The 23,784-nt window shown below is 40.0% G+C and overlaps 2 protein-coding genes across 6 annotated transcripts in view; both read right to left on the bottom strand.

The window, feature by feature from the left end:
- Positions 1 to 23,784, bottom strand: part of LOC127943737 (gastrula zinc finger protein XlCGF8.2DB-like) — a 313,695-nt gene that overhangs the window by 22,266 nt on the left and 267,645 nt on the right. The gene's annotated exons all lie outside the window — the stretch shown is intronic.
- On the bottom strand, positions 3,270 to 8,708 carry LOC127943803 (zinc finger BED domain-containing protein 5-like). The gene is made up of 2 exons (XM_052539947.1): positions 7,497 to 8,708; positions 3,270 to 3,544 (listed from the first exon to the last, which is right to left on the bottom strand). Exon 1 carries the CDS (start codon positions 8,538 to 8,540, stop codon positions 7,497 to 7,499), a length of 1,044 nt encoding a protein of 347 aa, XP_052395907.1. The 5' UTR covers positions 8,541 to 8,708; the 3' UTR covers positions 3,270 to 3,544.

Consider the following 23,784-nt stretch of genomic DNA (forward strand, 5'->3'; position numbering starts at 1 on the left):
CTATATAGACACACACATATACATATATATCTGAAATTTTCTTCTCGAATGTTCATTTTTATCAAGCTCATTTATGCAAGTTCTGTAATTTCACTTAAATGGCAATGAAAATGACCTATTAATTTTCAGCGAGAGCATTAACTCGATCTCTCAAGCGACGCCATTCTCTTAGATATTTGGGATCCATAACTTCTGAATATGGAAATAAAATTAACATTATAACTGATTATGTAACACTGTTATCCCAAGACATGTCTGACTACTACCATAATGTGTTTTGAAACTGAAATACACTATTGTTTTTAAATTATCATTCTAATGAAGGTGAAAACAGATTTTATTTTCATTTCTACTTTAGTTCTTCCCTCAAGTTTAAAGGGATAGTTCACTTTGAAATTAAATTTTGGTATGTTTTAGCTTACCTTAAGGACGTCCAAGATGTAGGTGTCTTTGTTTCCGCAGTAGTTTCAATTTTTTAGGTCAAACTATTCTTGTCTGTCAGTCATATAATGCAGGTCTATGGTCACCACCTAAAAAGGCCATGCACAGAGAAGTCCAAATTAAACAATTCCCCATCGTAAGTACACATTGATGACCTAAGACACGAAACGAGCAGTCTGTGTGAGAAAATGAACAGTATTTATATCGTTTTTACCTCTTGTACACAGCCACGTCCACGTGATATGAGGGCTCGCGTGCTTCCAGGTGTGTGATGCGTCCGCGTTCTGGCTTAATTTGCGCAAGCGCCGCACTTAGACTAAGCCAGCCCAGAATGCGAAGCACGCGCGCCCTCAGATCACTTCGACGTGGCTGTGTTATAAGAGGTAAAACGATATAAATACTGTTCGTTTTCTGACACAAACCGCTCGTTTCGTGTCTTAGGCTATCAGTGTGTATGGTGGGGAATTGTTTAATTTGGACTTCTCTGTGCATGCTCTTTCAGGTGGTGACCATATAGACCTGCATTATATGACTGACAGACAAGAACAGTTTGACCTAAAAATATAAAAATTGAAACTACTGCGGAAACAAAGACACCTACATCTTGGATGCCCATAAGGTAAGCTTAAACATATCAAAATTTAATTTCAAAGTGAACTATCATTATAAATCATTCTTTATCACTTACTCATATAACTCTAATAAACATAAAATACTTATAGGCGTAGTTCACTTAAAAAAAAATAAAAATAAAAAAAACAACAACATGTAATCATTTACTCACTTTCACTTGGTTCCAAACCTGTATGGCTTTCTTCTGTTGAACACACACAAAAAAATATATTTTGATGAATGTTGGTAACAAGACATTTAATGGTAGTCATTGACAAGTGTTCTGTATATTCAATTGCTGTACTTTGTTGACTGATTGCAGGATAATTTCCAATAAACAGTGTCTTTAAATCAAATAAAGTGGATTACATCACTCCAGTTCTGAGGTTTTTACACTGGCTATCTGTCTGTCAAAAAATTAATATCCAACAACTACAGTTGGTTATTAAATTAACATTTTAAGGCCAAAGTAAATTTCTAATCTTCTGATGCACTATGAACCATCCAGAGCAGACCTCTCAGGACATCTGGGACAGTAGCCAGCTACTTTTATATCTCCAAAGTCAAAACAAAACATGGAGAAGCAGCATTCAAATTTATATCTGAAACAAATTCACTGAAAACTGTTTAATTATTTACAAACAAGTTTAAAGACTTTATGTTTGCCACTACCTTTTATTAAATGGAGAGGATTTTTTTTTTTTACATTTCTTTTCATGTTGCACTATGCTGCTGTTAAATTTTATGTAAAGTACTTACAGAATTTGCTTTAAATCAACTGTAATTTAAATACAAATAAATACTGGTATCTTTATAATAATAAAAAAATAGTAATGATAAGTTTCATAGTTTCATGCTTACCACATTCATTGAATTTGCAATAACACGTGGAAGGTAACGTTAACTTTTTGGAGAAAAGTAGTACTCTGCAATGTTAATGTTAAAATGTCATGGTTTCTACACATTATAACAACTAACTAATTTAAACAATAAACATATCAAAAATAACACGCATACTTACAAGATCGAAGTAGAAATGTGAAGGTTTTCACTCAGACTGTTGCTCACCCGTTGCTCTCCGACAGCTGCCTCGTGTAAAATAAAATGGCGGAAATGTTTATCGCGAGATTTGGCTTAAGTGATCTAGTCACGCAATGGCATTAGTTCCAGTAGACATGTCTCAGTAGTGTTTCAATTGTGCCATCTAGCGGTTGGGAAATGCAATTGCATTTGATTAGATATTTTTTATCGTAGATTGTGTATGAATGTTTGACAGAAAATATATATTAAGCTGTGTAAGCGAAAACATTTCAAAGACTAATATTTTAGGTCGCTGGTCTAAATCTGAGCCCAGATTGCAATAATTTCGCCAGGTGGGCTAAAGCAGACCGCATATAGCCCGTCCAATTCGGAGCTAAATCGTGATCTACCATGCCGTGAAATGACGTATTGAACCTTGATATCATACCAATGCGAACATGATTGAATATTAACCATTTCATGCACTGCCTGGCAAAAAAATACAATTAATCAGTTTTGACAAAAAGTGGTCTACAATAGCCGGGTCTGAATACGAGCTAAATCGTGGCTACGCACAGCCTACACATATAACATGTAAAATAAAGTAAACCAAACAACTTGTAATCACGTTAGACTCTGCGTACATGATGGAATATCATACATCTCACAAGTTATTTTGCAAAAAAAATACATTTATCCAGATTAAATGTTATTTGGGCTAAAAGTGGGTTACACATAGCCGGACTATATCTGGTCTATATTTAACCCAGACGTTGAAATGACGGCTATTGCTTGCTGGGTTCGATCTCAATGAGCAATAAAACAATTCAATTCAAGCAAATTATAGGATTTAATAAAAACAGACTAAAGAGTACATAACTACAATTCACACGGAGTAAATATGAGTATATAGCAAAACGAAAATACAATTTACACAAGGTAAACGAACAAGAATAATAATGAGATAAATGAGAGAGAGAGATAAAGAGAGAGAGAGAGAGAGAGGGAGAGAAAGTGAAAGTGGAAACCAATCTCAGCGTGGCAATTTCAAACAGTTAACTTTGCAAGAGACCCCAAGTCAATGAATAATTTCACAAACATGGAATAGCCTAGACCAGTGGTTCCCAACCTTTTTTAACTCATGGCCCACACAGCCAAACACATATGTTTCCGCGGCCCACTGCAAATGAATTTAAACGATCCCGCTTTTTGTGTCGGGTTAACTAAGTACTCGGAAGCAAGGCTGTTAATTGTCTTTATTGAATAAACTGGTAATGTATTGAATAAACAGAAAATATACATAACGGATCAGCAAGCCCCCAAAGGCTCGGGTTGACATTTCGAAAACGGGAAAACCAAATCCAGGCAGAGGTCGGCAGCGGGTAGAACGTCAGCGAGCCGAAGAGCCGTCAGAGGGAACAGGCAGAGCTGGGTTGAAACGAGCAGTCAAAACCGGCAGAGAAATGGAGCACTGGACAAAGCAAGACTAGAGTCAGACTCGAGTGACAAGCGCAAATCGAGAGCAGGCAACAAAAAAAAAAAGACACATTAAAGGGAAACGGAACTGCAATATGTACCCAGCCGGCACATGACCGACCTTCAACGTTGAAATATGGTTGAAATAAGGTCAGTTGTGGTTTCAACGTTGAAACAACGTTGATTCAACGTTTAAAGATGAACTGTTGAAAAACTTCCAGCACATGACCAACTTTCAATGTTGACATATGGTTGAAATAAGGTCAGTTGTGGTTTCAACGTTGAAACAACGTTGATTCAACGTTTAAAGATGAACTGTTGAAAAACTTCCAGCACATGACCAACTTTCAACATTGAAATATGGTTGAAATAAGGTCAGTTGTTTTAATGAAACAACGTTAAAAATGTTTAATGCTAAATGGTAGAAAAAGGTTAACAAGGTTTTAAATTATTTATATTAAATTATTTAAATTAATTATTATTTTAATAGCATTTAAAAAATTTTTAGTCATGATACCTATTCTAAAATCTAAAGGTATATGTTAAATATTATCATCATTAACAACAATAAAACTATACATTTCGCTGCTTTATCACACTGAAACAACTCCCATTGGTAGTTTTATTTTATTACTTCTATCATGATTGGTTAATCTGGCTGTCATTCAGGAAACTGGACAATGAATCGGTTCGCGCTTTTCTACATTTAAAAATATGACCGTTATTGTCGTCTTTCTGTGAGTGAGGCGGCTAACTGTGAGCTGCTGCTCGTTATAACTGACTGCTCGGTCGGTCCCGAATTATTTCATATTTGCCTGTACATTTTTTATTTATTTTGAGCGAATTTGAGTCGTGACATGTCAATGGAGAACAAAAACTGTGAACACAAGAAGGGTCAGGTGTTCTGCGAGGTCCTGAAAACATCCTGTCAAAATGAGGTAAGAAAATCGCTAACTTTATCTTTATTATCTTTTGAAAATAGTAAAGTATTACCAGAGTTTACAAATGGGTAGCTTAAAGGACATGTAACCTGCAGATAAATAAATACCCGTGTGTCTATTTTTGCATTGCTTTATCACAGATGATCAAGTTAGATGCTCACCCAATGTGTTGCTGGTGAGTTATGTGTTAATGTCTGTCTTTTAGCGATTTCCCCATATTTTCCTGATATGTATCCCATGCATTAGGTGTGTTATATATGTTTGTATTCTTATAATAGTTTCAAAGTGTTTTCTGAAACGTATAAGTGCAAATGTCGGTATTTAAATAATATAATTTTAATGAATTAATGAAAATGAAAAAAAAAGGATTGTTTAAAGCCATGGTTCTCAAAGTGTCAGGCCCCCTCTAGTTGTTATGCAGGTGAATCACTAAATTAAACTAATTAATGTTAATATATTTTAACTTAATCTTTGAGTAAGTTTTTTTTTTTGCACATTTAAGTATGTTACAGTTAAAGTACAGTTCAGTTTTGTAACTTTTTACATTTAAAATTACATTTTAATTTAAACTTTTTTTTTTCATTTACCTGTGTATGTAAGCACAGTTGTAGTGTTAATGTTCAAACATGGTAAAGTGTCTGACAACAATAAATATTCTTATTAGAATAAAACTGCCTCATTTTTTAACTGTAGAGCTGTAGCTGAATAGTTTGGCCTACTACGCTGCTGAAATGTAATGTTGGTCATTATGGTGCAACTTAATATTTAATAACAAATATTTTCTGAAGTGGTACTTGGTATAAAAAGTTTGAGAACCAGTGGTTTAAAGAAATGGTATAATATGAAATCCTGCTTTTTAAGAACTTTTCAGTAAACCGTTTCTTCTTTCCCCTTGTAGAGTCATCGAGGATCCAGCTTGTTCTTGAAACATTGGTAAAAAATTGTTCTTCTGCTACATTGCACTGTCACTTCTGCTAGAGATGCTTTCACCTTTTGTGATAGGTTTTGATTGTACTTAGTTTAATAAAAATGTACTTCATTTGATTTGACTTGTTTTTCTACACTGTAATGTTAGTGTTGTGATTAAAACAGTGTAACTGGGGGTTCTGAAAACACTGCTTGTGAATAATTTGTTAATATTGTACATTTTCATCTGAATACATTAAATAAGTGTTTAATGAATAGTGTTGTCCACTTTGTTTCCAACCTCACTGTTACTGAACTGTAAAGTGAAAATATTGTGTGTTTATTTTGCATTCAGTTTTCAGTTAAATATATTTCACAATATCAAAGTTATTGTCAAACATTGTGAACATACCTAAACTCATTGGTTAAATCTTATGTGCCCTCCAGAAGTTTGTGCTCTGCAAGTGAACGACGCCTTGTGGTGCCATCCCAAAGAAGTTCACAATCACTCTCACGGATCTTTTCCTGGACTGTGCCCAGCTGGTGGAATCACCTCCTAATCTCAATCCGAACTGCTGAGTCTTTACTCATTTTCAAGAAACATCTTAAGACTCATCTTTTTCACCAGAACTTAACCAACTAATGCCAGCACTTTTCCTTCTTTTCTTGTCCTTTATATATATATATATATATATATGTACTAGACTAACTGAGACTTGTCATGGCACTTGTATACTGTTGTTGTTCGCTTGTTGACCTGACTGCTTCTGTTCTTCTCATTTGTAAGTCGCTTTGGATAAAATCGTCTGTTAAATGATTAAATGTAAATGTTTATACAGGACGGTACAGAAAGTGCACAAGTGGGAGAGAGTGGAGGGGACGGCATCAGAAAGGACCTAGCGCTGGGACACTTTCAAGGATCACCCGAAGCACAACCACACTGTATACACTAAGGCTGCTGGTTCTAACATTTTAGAGTGCCCTGCGGTAGAAATCTCATTCTGCATTCCCCACGGTAAAGAAGACACAGTCCGGGGGGGTTCCCATTAGAAATCAACTGGTGGAAGGTTCCCTTCTCGAACTGTTCAACACATTTTCACTGCACAAATGTACACAACTCTTGTAATGAGACACATTACTAAAACATGTTTTTGACAGAAACTGTAGGTTTCCACCAAAATAAAAGATCCACTGGTTTCAGTCATAAAGGTACAAGGGTTTGTCTTGTAAGTGCTGCAAAAAAATATGCATTTATGTGCCAAATTATTTTACAAAAACCTTTAAATATTATTGTATTTGGATTGTTCTACTACCTGTTTTTAGCATTACCTCCATGCATACTCTGCATAATAAAGTGTGGGATTATTTTCATCTGTTTTATACAGTAGGTTTCCAAAATTAAACTGCTGTTTGACAATTTTGAGCATGTGGTAGTTTATTGAAGTTGTTTGTAAAGCCATTGCTGCCAGTCATTAGATTTTTAGCCTTGCATGTACATTGTTGATCTAAATGCCCACTAGGATCTAGGTGTATTTATACACAGTGCAAGGTACGACGGGGAAACAACGTCGTGTTATCAACGCTGATTAACTTTTCAAAATCAACACCTCATTCAGCTTTCATCCCAGGTCTGCAGCACGACCCTAATTCACCCGTAATGCAGGTAAGACGGTGAAACAGCGTCGCGATTTCAACGGTGAATCCACGTCGTGATTTCAACGTTGATCCAATTTGCAAAATCGAAAGGTTATTCAACGTTGATTCAACGTCGGGATTTTAACGGTGAATCAGCGTCGTGATTTCAACCGTACATCAACGTCACGATTTCAACGGTGAATCAACGTCGTGATTTCAACCGTACATCAACGTCACGATTTCAACGGTGAATCAACGTCGTGATTTCAACGTTGATCCAATTTGCAAAATCGAAAGGTTATTCAACGTTGTTTCAACCATGGTACCTGCCGGCTGGGTAAATAAATTTAAACCAACAACCATGAAATAAATTTAGCTAAATGGATAACATGCACAAAAAAAAATCTCAACTTGTTTACAAGACAATTAGACATGAAACTATAAACAACAATCTTTGTCACTCACCTAATGCGAAGGTTGGTGTTGTTTAGCATTTACTAAGCGCTGTATGTCGGGCTGAAGGGAAGAAAGTTGCAAGCGGAGATCAGGCTCGATGTTAAGCTTATTCCGGTATTTTGTCTTGAGTGCCACCAATGCAGAAAATCCTGCTTCACATAAGTATGTTGTCGGAAATGGCATCAAAAATTTAAGAGCTTTGTCAGAAAGATCAGGATACTCGGAGAATGTATGAATCCAGAAATCCGTCAATGTTTTTTGAGAAAACGTCAATTTTAAAGCACTGTCACAAGACATGTCAATGAGGCTGTCGTGCTCTTTTGCACTTAAACTTGTGACGGCTCCCTCACACAAGTTTGCAAATGGATTTTCCATCCAGGCAACCTGAGCATCTGGAGATGGAAAGTAGTCACGCAACTGGCTCTTCAGTCCTTGGAGATGCTCCTCAATCAGCTTTTTAACCAAGGTGGGTAGGCTCATGGCTTCTTCTGTCAAAAGATGTGACAAATTTTCAAACGATTCAGAGTTTGATTTGCGAATTCGTCCGGCCCAAATGTCCAGTTTCTTTATTGTGGCTTCGATTTTATTTTGGACTTGAAACGCTGTCACTGATTTGCCCTGAAGACTCAAGTTCACACCATTTAGGTGATTGAAAATATCAGAAAGGTAGGACAATTTTGCAAGCCACTCGAAATCACTGAGGCGGTCTGAAAGGGGAAAATTTGAGTCAGATAAAAAAATCCGTGCTTCGTTGCGTAATTCAAATAGACGAGTAAGCACCCTGCCTCGTGAAAGCCATCGTACCTCAGTGTGTAACAGAAGCTGAACATGGTCACTTCCCATTTCTTCACAGAGTAGTCGAAACAGACGTGACTGAAGGGGCCTAGTCTTTATGAAATTGACGATTTTAACAGCCTCATCCAAGACGCATCTGAGATCTGTGGGCATCTTTTTGGTAGCTAGCGCCTCCCGATGTAAACTGCAGTGGACAGAGCTCATGAGCGGCGCAGCTGTTTTTACGCGCGCAACGACTCCGTTGCGATGTCCCACCATGGCTCTTGCTCCATCTGTGCTCAGACCCACGCATTTAGACCAGTCTATTCCATTTGAAACAATGAACGCATTCAAAATATCAAATATGGCTTGGGCAGTTGATTGCGCCGGCAGCGGCTTACAGAAAAGGAAATCTTCTTGTAATTCTCCATTATGTACATAACGTACAAAGGCAAGGAGGTTGGAAAGGTCGATTCATCCAACTGTAGGGCATAAAAGGGACTCTCTCGAATGTTTTTGACCAACTTCTGAGTTATATCATCTGCCATTTCATTGATTCTTCTCTCGACTGTATTATCTGAAAGTGAAATCAGATTTAACTGCTTGCGGGCCTTTTCTCCACACATCACGCCAACCATTTCTTTCGCAGCAGGTAAAATCAAAGTTTCACCAATTGTGTGCGGTTTTCCAGCCTTTGCAATGAGATTTGCAACACGATAAGATGCCTCCACTGCTTTACTGTTGTCGTTGCCAGAGAACGCTGTTTCAAGAGTTTTTTTCCTGCTTTGGTACTCTTTAAGTTTGTTCTCAAAAAATTCTATAGGCTTGGATGCATATTCACTATGCTTTGTTTCCAAGTGCCTTCGTAGTTTGATTGGTTTTAAAGCTTCATTTGACAGTATTTCTGAGCACACAACACAGAGCGGTAGCTGCTCGTTCTCTGCTCCAACATATGTAAAACCCAGCGCTAGGTAGTCGCTACTATATTTTCTTCGTTTAGGTTTATTTTGAGGCTTTTCAGTGTCATGCTTACTTGTTGCTGAAGAAACGTCTGTATTTTTCCTTTTCAGCGATCCTGTTGTCAACCATTTATCCATTTTTAAATCTGCTTCAGCACGTATGAATCAAAACTATTTTAGATAGTCTAAGTTGGCGGGTTGTTATTAAACCAATCAGCGAGCTCGAATAGTGAACGCATAGTAACAGTTTATTATTTAATTTCTCATTATTTAATTATATATCAAATTATGATTTATTTGATTTTGACTAGACATTTTTTATTATATGAACAATATTACAATTTCTATTAATAATAATTGGCGGCCCCCCTGCAATACCGGCCGCGGCCCACAGGTTGAAAACCACTGGCCTAGACAACCTTAAACAGCAATTTTAGTTGCGATATAAGAAAGTACTTGCTTTGATCTGGCTCTTGTGTGTAGCTGCGCTCAAATTGTCCGTCCGTGCGGCCTCTTTCCAGAGCAGATGATGCGTGAGCTCGATGGTTAACACGAAGGTAAACTTTGCCAAAAGATTATTAGACTTAAGTTAGTTTGGCTCGTGAAGACAATTGAACGAAGTCAAATATCCGAAGACAATAAAGAAAAACTAAAATGAAACGAAAAGTAAAGAAGAATAAACGGAGAACTTCTTGAAGTCCGGTTTCAAAGCTGGGAATCCTCTTTTCTCTCTGGCGGAATGCCCAGAATACAGGTTTCCCTGAGCTTTTACGTAAAACCAGGTTTACACCTATTTTTCAGTATGAGCCAATGAAGTGTAAACAAACTGAGGCGGGAAAAATCTTCTTTGTTTGCTGATCTCCGCCCACTGGTCTAATTTATGGCAATGACAAAATTAAACATTTTTCTTAAGCAAGATCGTTCCTCTGAAACAATGCATCTTTTTGTAATTTGCTATCAAGATTTGTTACAGTCGTGTTTTTACGATTATACAGACACCAAGAACTATGATTTTACCAATCCCGTATACAGAGATACAGAGTTATTCTTAACTAAATGCATATAAAGTTTGCATTAAACACACAGTAACATTTGTATATTCCACTATGCCGCATTCATATATTTGAGCACAAAAAGGGAGACATTAAAATACATTTAGAGGTAGTTTAAGTAAAAAGGTCCATGGGCTAGCCAAAAATGCTTGTGCCTGTTTTTGAATGTGTGTGCGTCTTTTGAGTGTGGGTGCGTCTGTTTCACTGGAATGTGTGATCAAAAAGGGGGGGGGGGTGTTTGTCTTCCCTTTTGAAGTTCGATATTGCATCTCTGGATAGTCTCCAAGGTGTTATAACTCTCATCCACGCCAGGACGTTGCCGTCATGGCGGCGCCCAGGGTGGTGAGTTATGTTGTAAAAGGGTTGTAAAACGAAGGTCCTTGTTTTTTCTTTAACTCAGTTCTGGTCTTTGAGTGTAGAATGTGTCAAAGGGTCAGGATTCATTAATATGGAACAGATGGTTGAATACCATCCGCTCATTGGTGTTACAGGAGCAAGCAGTCAAGAGGTTGACAGCCATTTATGTTGACCCTGTTGACAGCCATTTATGCATGTATGAATTTGTTGTTTTGTAGCATATGCAGCAAAAATATCTAAGATAAATTGGTGGTTTATTCTTAAACCAATCAGTTAGCTCGAATAGTGGAAGCGTAGTAACAATTTAATATTTACTTTTTGTTATTTAATTAAATATATATGAAATTATGTTATTGTGTTATGACTTAGACATGTTTCCACATATTAGCAATATTATTATTTTAATAGTAATTGGCGTCCCACTTCCCTCTTAACAGACGACAGCCATGAGAGAACAACGACTGCTCTCTTAGCAGAAGACAGCCATGAGTGAACAATGACCTCCCTCTTAGCAGAAGACAGCCATGAGGGAAGAACGCCCTCCCTCTTACCAGACGACAGCCATGAGATAACAACCACCTCCCTCTTACCAGAAGACAGCCATGAGGAACAACGACCTCACTCTTACCAGACGACAGTCATGAGGGAACAACGACCTGCCTCTTACCAGACAAAAGCCATGAGATAACAACCACCTCCCTCTTACCAGACGACAGTCATGAGGGAACAATGACCGTCCTCTTGCTAGACGACAGCCATGAGGGACCAACCACCTCCCTCTTACCAGACGACAGCCGTGAGGGTACAACGACCTCCCTCTTACCAGAAGACAGCCATGAGGAACAACGACCTCCCTCTTACCAGACGACAGCCATGAGATAACAACCACCTCCCTCTTACCAGAAGACAGCCATGTGGAACAACGACCTCCCTCTTACCAGACGACAGCCATGAGGGAACAACGACCTCCCTCTTACCAGACAAAAGCCATGAGATAACAACGACCTCCCTCTTACCAGACGACAGTCATGAGGGACCAACCGCCTCCCTCTTACCAGACGACAGTCATGAGGGAACAACTACCGCCCTTTTACCAGACGACGGTCATGAGGGAATAACAACCGCCCTCTTACCAGACGACATCCATGAGGGAAAAACACCCTCCCTACATTCATGAGGGAACAATGACCTCACTCTTACCAGAATACAGCCATGAGGGAACAACTACTTCCCTCTTACCAGACGACAGTCATGATGGGACAACACCCTCCCGCTTACCAGATGACAGTCATGAGGGCGCAACGACATCCCTATTACCAGTCGACAGCCGTGAGGAACACAATGACCTCCCTTTTACCAGACGACAGTCATGAGGGAACAATGACTGCTGTTTTACCAGACGACAGCCATGAGTGAACAATGACCACCCTCTTACCAGACGACAGCCATGAGGGAAAAACTCCCTCCCTACAGTCATGAGGGAACAATGACCTCACTCTTACCAGATGACAGCCGTGAGGGAACAACCACTTCCCTCTTACCAGACGACTGTCATGATGGAACAACACCCTGCCTTTTACCAGATGACAGCCATGAGGGAACAACACCCTGCCTTTTACCAGATGACAGCCATGAGGGAACAACGACCTCCCTCTTACCAGACGACAGTCATGATGGAACAACACCCTGCCTTTTACCAGATGACAGCCATGAGGGAACAACGACCTCCCTCTTACCAGACGACAGTCATGATGGAACAACACCCTCCCTTTTACCAGATGACAGCCATGAGGGAACAACGACCTCCCTCTTACCAGACGACAGCCATGATTGAACAACGAACTCCCTCTTACCAGACGATAGCCGAGAGGAAGCAATGACCTCCCTCTTACCAGATAACAGCCATGAGGGAACAACCACTTCCCTCTTACCAGAAGACAGCCATGTGGAACAACGACCTCCCTCTTACCAGACGACAGCCATGAGGGAACAACGACCTCCCTCTTACCAGATGACAGTCATGAGGGACCAACCACCTCCCTCTTACCAGACGACAGTCATGAGGGAACAACGACCGCCCTTTTACCAGACGACGGTCATGAGGGAATAACAACAGCCCTCTTACCAGACGACATCCATGAGGGAAAAACACCCTCCCTACATTCATGAGGGAACAATGACCTCACTCTTACCAGAAGACAGCCATGAGGAAACAACTACTTCCCTCTTACCAGACGACAGTCATGATGGAACAACACCCTCCCTCTTATCAGATGACAGTCATGAGGGAGCAACGACCTCCCTATTACCAGTCGACAGCCGTGAGGAACACAACGACCTCCCTTTTACCAGACGACAGTCATGAGGGAACAATGACTGCCGTTTTACCAGACGACAGCCATGAGTGAACAACGACCACCCTCTTACCAGACGACAGCCATGAGGGAAAAACACCCTCCCTACAGTCATGAGGGAACAATGACCTCACTCTTACCAGATGACAGCCGTGAGGGAACAACCACTTCCCTCTTACCAGACGACAGTCATGATGGAACAACACCCTGCCTTTTACCAGATGACAGCCATGAGGGAACAACGACCTCCCTCTTACCAGACGACAGTCATGATGGAACAACATCCTCCCTTTTACCAGATGACAGCCATGAGGGAACAACGACCTCCCTCTTACCAGACGATAGCCGAGAGGAAGCAATGACCTCCCTCTTACCAGATAACAGCCATGAGGGAACAACCACTTCCCTCTTACCAGACAATAGCCATGAGGGAACAACCCCCTCCCTCTTAGCAGATGACAGTCAGGAGGGAACAACCACCTCCCTCTTACCAGAAGACAGCCATGAAGAACAACGACCTCCCTCTTACCAGACGACAGTCATGAGGAACAAAATGACCACCCTCATACCAGAAAACAGTCATGAGGGAACAACGACCTCTCTCTTACCAGACGACAGCCATGAGGGAACAATGACCTACCTCTTACTAGACGACAGTCATGAGGGAACAACAACCGTCCTCTTACCAGACGACAGTCATGAGGGAACAATGACTGCCCTTTTACCAGACGACAGCCATGAGGGAACTATGACCGCCCTCTTACCAGACGACAGCCATGAGGGAAAAACACCCTCTCTACAGTAATGAGGGAACAATGACCTCACTCTTACCACATGACAGGCGCGAGGGAACAACCACTTCCCTCTTACCAGATGACAGCCATGAAGGAACAACCACCTCCCTCTTACCTGATGACAGCCATGAGGGAACAACGCCCTCCCTCTTAGCAGATGACAGTCATGAGGGAACAATGACCTCCCTCTTACCAGAAGACAGTCATGAGGAACAAAATAACCGACCTCTTACTAGACGACAGCCGTGAGGGAACAACCACCTCCCTCTTACCTGATGACAGCCATGAGGGAACAACGACCTCCCTCTTACCAGACAACAGCCATGAGAAACACAACACCCTGCCTCTTACCAGATGACAGCCATGATGGAACAACAACCTCTCTCTTACTAGATGATAGCCGTGAGGGAGCAACCACTTCCCTCTTACCAGACGAAAGCCTTGAGGAAACTACACCCTCCCTCTTACCAGGTGTCAGCCATGAGGAAACAACCACCTCCCTCTTACCAGAAGACAGCCATGAGCGAACAACGACCTCCCTCTTACCAGATGACAGACGTGAGGGAACAACACCCTCCCTCTTACCAGATGACAGCCATGATGGAACAACGACCTCCCTCTTACCAGATGATAGCCATGAGGGAGCAATGACCTCCCTCTTACCAGATGTCAGCCATGAAGGAACAACCACTTCCCTCTTACCAGTCGACAGTCTTGAGGGAACAACACCCTCCCTCTTACCAGATGACAGCCATGAGGGAACAACGCCTTCCCTCTTAGTAGATGACAGTCATGAGGGAACAATGACCGCCCTCTTACCAGATGACAACCATGAGGGAAAAACACCCTCCTTACAGTCATGAGGGAACAATGACCTCACTCTTACCAGATGACAGCCGTGAGGGAACAACCACTTACCTGTTACCAGACGACAGTCATGATGGAACAACACCCTCCCTTTTACCAAATGACAGTCATGAGGGAAAAAACGACCTCCCTCTTACCGGACAACAGCCATGAGGAACAACGCCGTCCCTCTTACCAGATGATAGTCATGAGGGAGCAATGACCTCCCTCTTACCAGACGACAGTCATGAGGAACAAAATGACCGACCTCTTACCAGACGCCAGCCATGAGGGAACAACGACCTCCCTCTTACCAGACAACAGTCATGAGGGAACAATGACCTCCCTCTAACCAGATGACAGCCGTGAGGGAACAACGACCTCCCTCTTACCAGACGACAGTCATGGGGGAACAACGACCTCCCTCTTACCAGACGACAGCCGTGATGGAACAACAACTTCCCTCATACCAGATGATAGTCGTGAGGGAGCAATGACCTCCCTCATACCAGACGACAGTAATGAGGGAACAATGACCACTCTCTTACCAGACGACAGTCATGATGGAACAACACCCTCCCTCTTACCAGACGACAGCCATGAGGGAACAATGACCTCCTTCTTACCAGACAACAGTCATGAGGGAACAACAACCTCCCTCTTACCAGATGACAGCAATGAGGGAACAACACCCTCCCTCTTACCAGATGACAGTCATGAGGGAGCAACAACCTCCCTATTGCCAGATGATAGTCATGAGGGAACAATGACCTCGCTCTTACCAGACGACAGTCATGAGGAACAAAATGACCGCCCTCTTACCAGATGACAGCCGTGAGGGAACAATGACCTCCCTCTTATCAGACGACAGTCATGAGGAACACAACGACCGCCCTCTTACCAGACGACAGTCATGAGGAACACAACGACCACCCTCTTACCAAACAAAAGCCGTGAGGGAGCAACGACTGCCCTTTTATCAGAGAACAGTCTTGAGAGAACAACGGCCTCCCTCTCACCATACAACAGCCGTGAGGAACACAATAACAAGACTGACAAGAAAAACACATTAATACAGGCAACCTGCATGGCCATGTGCTTGTTAGGTGTCTGTAGAGGATGAGAGCTTTGTAGAGGATGAGAGCTTTTTAGTCAAGAGTTTATATGTAGTGCATTCTAGAGTGAATCATACCTGTTAACAATGATCACGCACGCTTACATCGATCTTACATCAACAGTTTTTTTTTTTGGGGGGGGGGGGTGATATTGTTTAAAGTAAGAACAATTTAGATTTTAGAATGTACATACCTATATTCTAGGAGAATATGATGGTGAATAACCTTCCATATTTTAAAAGTTGAAAAAACAGCATATCATCACTGTTGGGAAGAATCCTTGCATCTCCAAAACCATTTTTTTCAGAAAATAGAAAAAACCTGCATATTTTTTTAGTTATTAAACATTGTATTGTTAAAGTTGGTATAATACCTTATATTGTTATCATATGATGTTGTGTACGAACATTAACACAACATTTCCCCAAAATGATGTTTTATCGGAGATACAAGATTCATGACTTGGGAGCAGGAAGATACGAAATTAGACTTTCATTGATAGGAATTGGTACGGATACAGACATCGTTGCTGCCAGCAGTGTTCAACAACGTTGAGCCTTTTGACAAGAGACAAGGCAAATCAAAGCAAATGATTGTGATTACATACATCTTCCTAAACTTTATTTTAAATATTAGAGCTATGAGTGATGCATTACCAAAATAAAACAATAAGTTGACTAGTCTAATAGGCGAGAAATTAATCTGCAGGCAAGATTGGCGGTTGCGTTGAACATTTTGACAAGAGAAAAGGCTTCAATAAGCTAACCAAAGTTAACGACTGTGGTTACATACATCTTCCTAAACTCTGTTTTAAAGATTTGAGTGCTATAAGTGATGCAATACAAAACTATGAGCTGATTAAGATGTCTAATACGCGGAAATCTGCTCGCAAACTTACCTTTGCACCTACCTACACCAAAGCATTACAGCTATCGATTTTTAATACAACAGGCCTAGTCAAATGTATCTTACCTATTTTCATTCGTTAATGTCTAAAAAACATGTTGATCCAAAGAGGCTTACTTGGCACCAGTAGACAGCCTTTTTTTCTCCCATAAATAAAAACCTTGCTACTTGGGGTATTTTACATGCACAGTGCCAAGAGAGGCGTAGTCTATAACAGGTGTCTGCAACCTACAGCAGGATAATCGATGACACACAAGCAATAGGAAGAACTGCACACTGATGTACATTTTGAGGTAATAACTTCTCATAGTCACACAGGCTGTTAAGAGCCATAAATACTATTACAGTGTGAGAATGAACTTGCTAGTCTACGGATGCGCACGCGGACACTCCACATAGCAGGCACTTCAGATCAAAGCCTCAGCGGTCTAACAAGTCAAGTCCCCTTTTTTTATATAGCGCTTTAAACAAAAAAACATTGCGTCAAAGCAACTGAACAACATTAATTAGGAAAACAGAATGTCAATAATGCAAAAAAAAACAGCGCTTGTAAATGTCAAAATGACTGAGATGGCCAAATCAAATCAAAGTAGGCAGGGTTTACTGTTCACAGAAGCAGAGCACGAAGCATCAGTTTAACATTAAAGAGAGCGAGGTAAGATGAAGCTGCAAATAATTGAATATTAGTCAACTTTCAATAATACGTTTTACAAAAAAAAAAAAGACAGTTATATCCAGTGATGAACATTTTTCTCAAATATGGCCATTTTGAGAGAGAAAGGAAGAGAGATATGTAAATTGTCTGCGTCTGTCTCTCTCTACATACAATCAGAGATGTATAGTAATGAAGTAGAACTACTTCACTACTGTACTTAAGTACTAAAAGGCGGTATCTGTACTTTACTGGAGTATTATTTTTTTCTCCTACTTCCACTTTTACTTCGGTACATATTTTCGCTGAGTTTAATGATTTTACTCCGATATTTTTTTTATGTACTGCATCGTTACTCGTTACAATTATAATAATGTTACGAATCATTCCATTACACCACTGCCAGAACTTTAGATGGCAGGTTTGATGAAGCTGGCACATTATTGAGCGAATCAAGCTATTAAGAAGACTGCGCGTGCTGACTGAACTGCTGTGAAGAGAGAGATGAACACCGAGCCGAGCCAGATAATGACTCGTTCACGAGTCAAGAACCGGTTGCATCGGTTCTCGGATGACCAGTAACGTTAGTTCTTTCTGTCAGTTCGCTTCAATAAACCAGTTGAAGAAAACAGTTCACCGATTCTTTTGTGCTCGATGCAATGGCGTCATTGGCGTTTACTGCACCTGGGCTCATAACATTAACACAGAACCAGTTCATAATCCATCACCAAAAGAATCAGTTCGGTCCAGCGCTCTGTGTGTCGGTTTGCTTCACGCTGAATCACAGATGCGCAGTATCATCAGCTCATCGGTTCACGAATCGGACGCGTCTGACAGAAACGGTTCTTGACTCGTGAAGGAGTCAGTCTATTGTTCGTTATCTGGCTCGGCTCGGTGTTCATCTTCAGTTCTCTCTTCACAGCAGTTCAGTCAGTGTACTGTTTGAGTCAATGAATTACTCCGGGATATTGGTTTGTTTTAACTCAGAGGGAATGTCAGACACATTAAACAAGTTAACAGCTTAATTCATCTGTGGATTAATGCGTATTGGAGACGCGAACTGTTTAAAACGATTCAGTTCGATTTGGTGGACTGTTTCAAAAAGATCCGGTTACATCGAATGATTCGTTCGCAAACCAGATATCACAAACTGCTTTGTTTTTAACTGTCTTACAACAGACACGGAAGAGAAGACAATGCTGAATAAAGTCGTAGTTTTTGCTATTTTTGGACCAAAATGTATTTTCGATGCTTCAAAAAATTCTAAATGACCCTCTGATGTCTTATGGGTTTGAAACAACATGAGGGTAAGTTATTAATGACATCATTTTGCAAATTGGGCTAACTAACCCTAGTAACCCTTTTTTGTTTACAAGAAGTTACAGTCAAAGGAATTGTGATTGTCCTTTAGGTTAATCATTTGAAATAGTAAAAACAATATGTTCAAACTTTTGACTACTTTCTTTAATAGCTGCATAACACAATACTTCTACTTTTACTTTCAGTACTTGAGTAGTAAATTTTAAAATAGACTACTTGCAATACTTAAGTACAAAAAATGTTGAATACTTTAGTACTTCTACTTAAGTGTGGTGCTTAAAGAGCACTTCAACTTCTACTCAAGTCACTTTTTTGATAGAACACTTGTACTTTTACTCAAGTATTGGTCTCTAGTACTTTATACATCTCTGCATACAATGAAGCGATTTTGCCCCCTTGTTGAGAAATACATTTCATGCATTTACTAAGCCCATTACTCCGTGAGTAGGGTGAGACCTTGTCTGTGTGTCTGTATCTGTGAGGCTCTTTGTGTGGTGTTACATTGCCATCATATTGACGGTGTTAATACTGCATTCTATATTAATCTAGTGGAGCAAATTTTCATAAAAGCTGTGAAAGTCTTTTGGGATGACTTCCTTCAGGTCTTGGAGATGTTTGAATTTCAGCTCTTTTATCTTCACATGGCCTGAATAGAGGCCGCATCTGACAGTTCCTCTAAGGACACAGACACGGTTGCTGCACAAAAGTTTTATATAAAATAAAGGTAATTTCCCTAAATTATACAGCATGGTTACATATGATAACGAGGCAAGAAGCCAGCTAGCTTGCTTAAAGTTATGAACATGATGGCAAAGGCAGCTACTTGTTGAACATGACGGCATTCCTTTACATTGTAAGCTACAATCCTGTCTTATCTGCAATACACAGGGTTTTGTCCGCATTGCAGTAGATTGTTCAGACAAGCACCAGAACTAGCGGGGGTCAAGTTTTCTTTTTTTAAGCCCCATGAAAATCACGCTAGCTACACTGTAAAACCCGACAAGTTAACTTAACTCAAATCGTTTGAGTAAACCGATTGCCTTGACTGTAATACCCGACAAGTTAACTTAACTCAAATCGTTTGAGTAAACAGACATCCTTAAGTTATGTTAACTCAAACCGTTTGATGAAACTGATTGCCTTAAACCATTTAAGTTGAAAAAACTAACAGTTATGAGTACTCTGAACTTAATTCAGTTGAGTTAACTGAAAGAAGATAAACATTACAATCAAGTAATTAAGTGATTAACTGAGTGATAATCGAGCTTTAGTGATGAACACCTGCTGTTAACAAACATAATTACTGAAGAAAAGAGAGAAAGGAACAACAGCTGACTTCAGACACAGCTTCACTCAAACCTGACAAGTTATGTTAACTCAAACCGTTTGAGGAAACCGATTGCCTTAAACCATTTAAGTTGAAAAAACTAACAGTTACGAGTACTCTGAACTTAATTCAGTTGAGTTCACTGAAAGAAGATGTATATTGCAAATAAGTAATTAAGTGATTAACTAAGTGCTGATTGAGAATTAGTGATGAACAGCTGCTGCTAACAAACAGAATCACTGAAGAAAAGTTAATTACTTAATTATTTGAATGCAAAGTTTTAAAACTTACACCCCCGGTTTCACAGACAAGTCTTAAACCTAGTCCAAGACTAAAATGTAAATCTGAGCTGTTTCATCTGAAAGAAACTTGCATTGACTGATCTTAAAATATATCAGTGCCTTTATTTTGTGTCAAGATGCACACCAGTAATGTTTTTTGTCTAAGGCACATTTGTAAAAATTGCTTAAATGTCTTAATTGAACTATGATCTAATCCTGGCTTAGTCTAAGCCCCGTCTGTGAAACCGGGCCACAGGGTTTAAATCAAGGCAATCTGTTTACTCAAACGGTTTGAGTTAAGTTTACTTGTCAGGTTTTACAGTGTATCTCACCAAACATGATGACAAAACCATTGCATAGTGGCTAACTAATACAATGGCATTATTCTTGTCAGAAACAAAACCATGTAAGATTTCAAGTTAGGTCAAATTACCATTATTTAAATACCACTTTATACAAAATACATTGCGTCAAAGCAACTGAATAACATTCATTAGGAAAACAGTGTGTCAATAATGCAAAATGATAGTTAAAGGCAGTTCATCATTGAATTCAGTGATGTCATCTCTGTTCAGTTTAAATAGTGTCTGTTTTTATTTGCAATCAAGTCAATGATATCGCTGTAGATGAAGTGACCCCAACTAAGCAAGCCAGAGGCGACAGCGGCAAGGAACCGAAACTCCATCGGTGACAGAATGGAGGAAAAAACCTTGGGAGAAACCAGGCTCAGTTGGGGTCAGTTCTCCTCTGACCAGACGAAACCAGTAGTTCAATTCCAGACTGCAGCAAAGTCAGATTGTGCAGAAGAATCATCTGTTTCCTGTGGTCTTGTCCCGGTGGTCATCTGAGACAAGGTCTTTACAGGGGATCTATATCTGGGGCTCTAGTTGTCCTGGTCTCCGCTGTCTTTCAGGGCAGTAGAGGTCCTTTCTAGGTGCTGATCCACCATCTGGTCTGGACACGTACTGGATCCGGGTGACTGCAGTGACCCTCTGATCTGGATACAGACTGGATCTTGTGGCCACGGTGACCTCGGAACAAGAGAGAAACAGACAAATATTAGCGTAGATGCCATTCTTCTAATGAACAAGTACATAGTGTGTTATGGGAAGTGTTCCCGGTTCCGGTTTACCTAATTAATGCAGCCTCAAAATCCTTTAATGGATTTGGATATTAAAAGCATATTAGTATGTTATGTGTATGCCAGGTTAAAGAGATGGGTCTTTAATCTAGATTTAAACTGCAAGAGTGTGTCAACAAGTTCAGTCAACAATTTCAGTCAACAAGATAACTACCGTCCAATGCTAGACCTAGCAGAAACAAAAATCTAGCATCCTCAGAAATGATACATGACACCCCAGCACTGCCATTACTTTGAAATAAAACTGTTATATATAAAATATCTAAACTGTTATTATATAATTCATATAACTGAATCATGAATAACCATTGTTTTGAGGACATTTAGCTCAGAGGATGTGTTGCTCGATGAGAATTCTTTGCGTCTCTCAATCTTGAGCAGACATATGCCGCGAAGCTCCTGCGGAGTGAAGAATAGGTGGAGTTATGAGACTTCACAGACAGTTGAAGTGTCCAGTGGAGTTAAAAGATTTGCTCTCAAGTTATACTTAAAACTTTAGATTGGTTAATAATTTGTAAAATGAACAGAACCACATGGGGACTAATAGCATCGATTTGTGCAAAAAATATGAAATTTACCAAATTTGGACATAGGAGGTTTCTGCCCGACAGCGACGATATGCTGTTTAGGTATGTTTTGAAACTTAGCAACAAAAGAGTTATTGGCCCCTTACCGAAGAAAGAAAATCTCAGATTAAGAAAATTTGTTTTTGCCAAAAGTGGTAAGGTTCTTTCTATCTACAAACCAAATGTAAAAAAAGTTGGGACACTGTACAAATTGTGAGTAAAAAAAGAAATGGAATAATTTACAAATCTCATAAACTTATATTTTATTCACAATAGAATATAGATAACATATCAAATTTTGAAAGTGAGACATTTTGAAATGCCATGACAAATATTGGTTCATTTTGGATTTCATAACAGCTATACATTCAAAAAAAGTTGGGACAGGTAGCAATAAGAGGCTGGAAAAGTTAAATGTACATATAAGGAAGGAGGATCAATTTGCAACTTATTAGGTAAATTTGCAAAATGATGCCTATAAAAAGAGCCTCTCAGAGTGGCAGTGTCTCTCAGAAGTCAAGATGGGCAGAGGATCACCAATTCCCCCAATGCTGCGGCAAAAAATAGTGTAGCAATATCAGAAAGGAGTTTCTCAGAGAAAAATTGCAAAGAATTTGAAGTTATCCTCATCTACCCTGCATAACATCATCCAAAGATTCAGAGAATCTTGAACAATCTCTGTGCGTAAGGGTCAAGGCTGGAAAACAATTGTGCATGGCCGTGATCTTCGGGCCCTTAGATGGCACTGCATGACATACTGGAATGCTACAGTACTGGAAATCACAACATGGGCTCAGGAATACTTCCAGAAACATTGCTGGTGAACACAATCCACTGTGCCATCCACTGTTGCCGGCTACAACTCTTAAGGTCAAAAAATAAGCCATATCTAAGCATGATCCAGAAGCGCAGGCGTTTTCTCTGGGCCGAGTCTCATTTTAAATGGACTGTGGAATACTGTTCTGTGGTCAGACGAATCAAAATTTGAAGTTCTTTTTGGAAAACTAGGACGCCATGTCATCCAGACTAAAGAGGACAAGGACAACCCAAGTTGTTATCAGCCCTCAGTTCAGAAGCCTGCATCTCTGATGGTATGGGGTTGCATGAGTGCGTGTGGCATGGGCAGCTTACACATCTGGAAAGATGAGCTCCATCAATGCTGATAGATTTATCCAAGTTATAGAACAACGTATGCTCCCATCCAGATCTCTTCTCTTTCAGGGAAGACCTTGTATTTTCCAACATGACAATGCCAGACCACATACTGCATCAATTACAACATCATGGCTGCGTAAAAGAAAGATCCGGGTACTGAAATGGCCAGCCTGCAGTCCAGATCTTTCACTAATAGAAAACATTTGGCACATCATAAAGAGTAATATTCGACAAAGACCTAAGATAGTCGAGCAACTAGAAGCATGTATTAGACAAGAATGGGGCAACATTTCTATTCCAAAACTTGAGCAACCTATCTCATCAGTCACCAGACGTTTGCAGACTGTTGTAAAAAAAAGAGGGGATGCCACAGAATGGTAAACATGGCCTTGTCCCAACTTTTTTGAGATGTGTTGATGCCATGAAACTTAAACATATTTTTATTCCTTAAAATGATACATTTTAGGGGGATAAACGACTTCAGATTTTTTAAAAGTCAACTTTTATGTGATGAAAGTCGAGTCAAAGTCGACTAGTCGATGATGACGTCATTTATGAACAAAAGTTTGGAGCTGTGAAAAACACCTTGTTTACAGCTATGGCATATGACATAGTCCTGCGTACATGGCTATTGCTCCTATAACAGCTCATTTTTATCAGTTATTTTGCCTTTGGGTCATTTTATTTCTCAAAGATTT

This window comes from Carassius gibelio, chromosome A3 (assembly GCF_023724105.1).
Source record: "Carassius gibelio isolate Cgi1373 ecotype wild population from Czech Republic chromosome A3, carGib1.2-hapl.c, whole genome shotgun sequence".
Classification (NCBI taxonomy): domain Eukaryota; kingdom Metazoa; phylum Chordata; class Actinopteri; order Cypriniformes; family Cyprinidae; genus Carassius; species Carassius gibelio.

Excerpts from the sequence above, each read along its gene's own strand:
- LOC127943803 (XM_052539947.1), bottom strand. The coding sequence starts at position 8,540 with ATGGTGGGACATCGCAACGGAGTCGTTGCGCGCGTAAAAACAGCTGCG.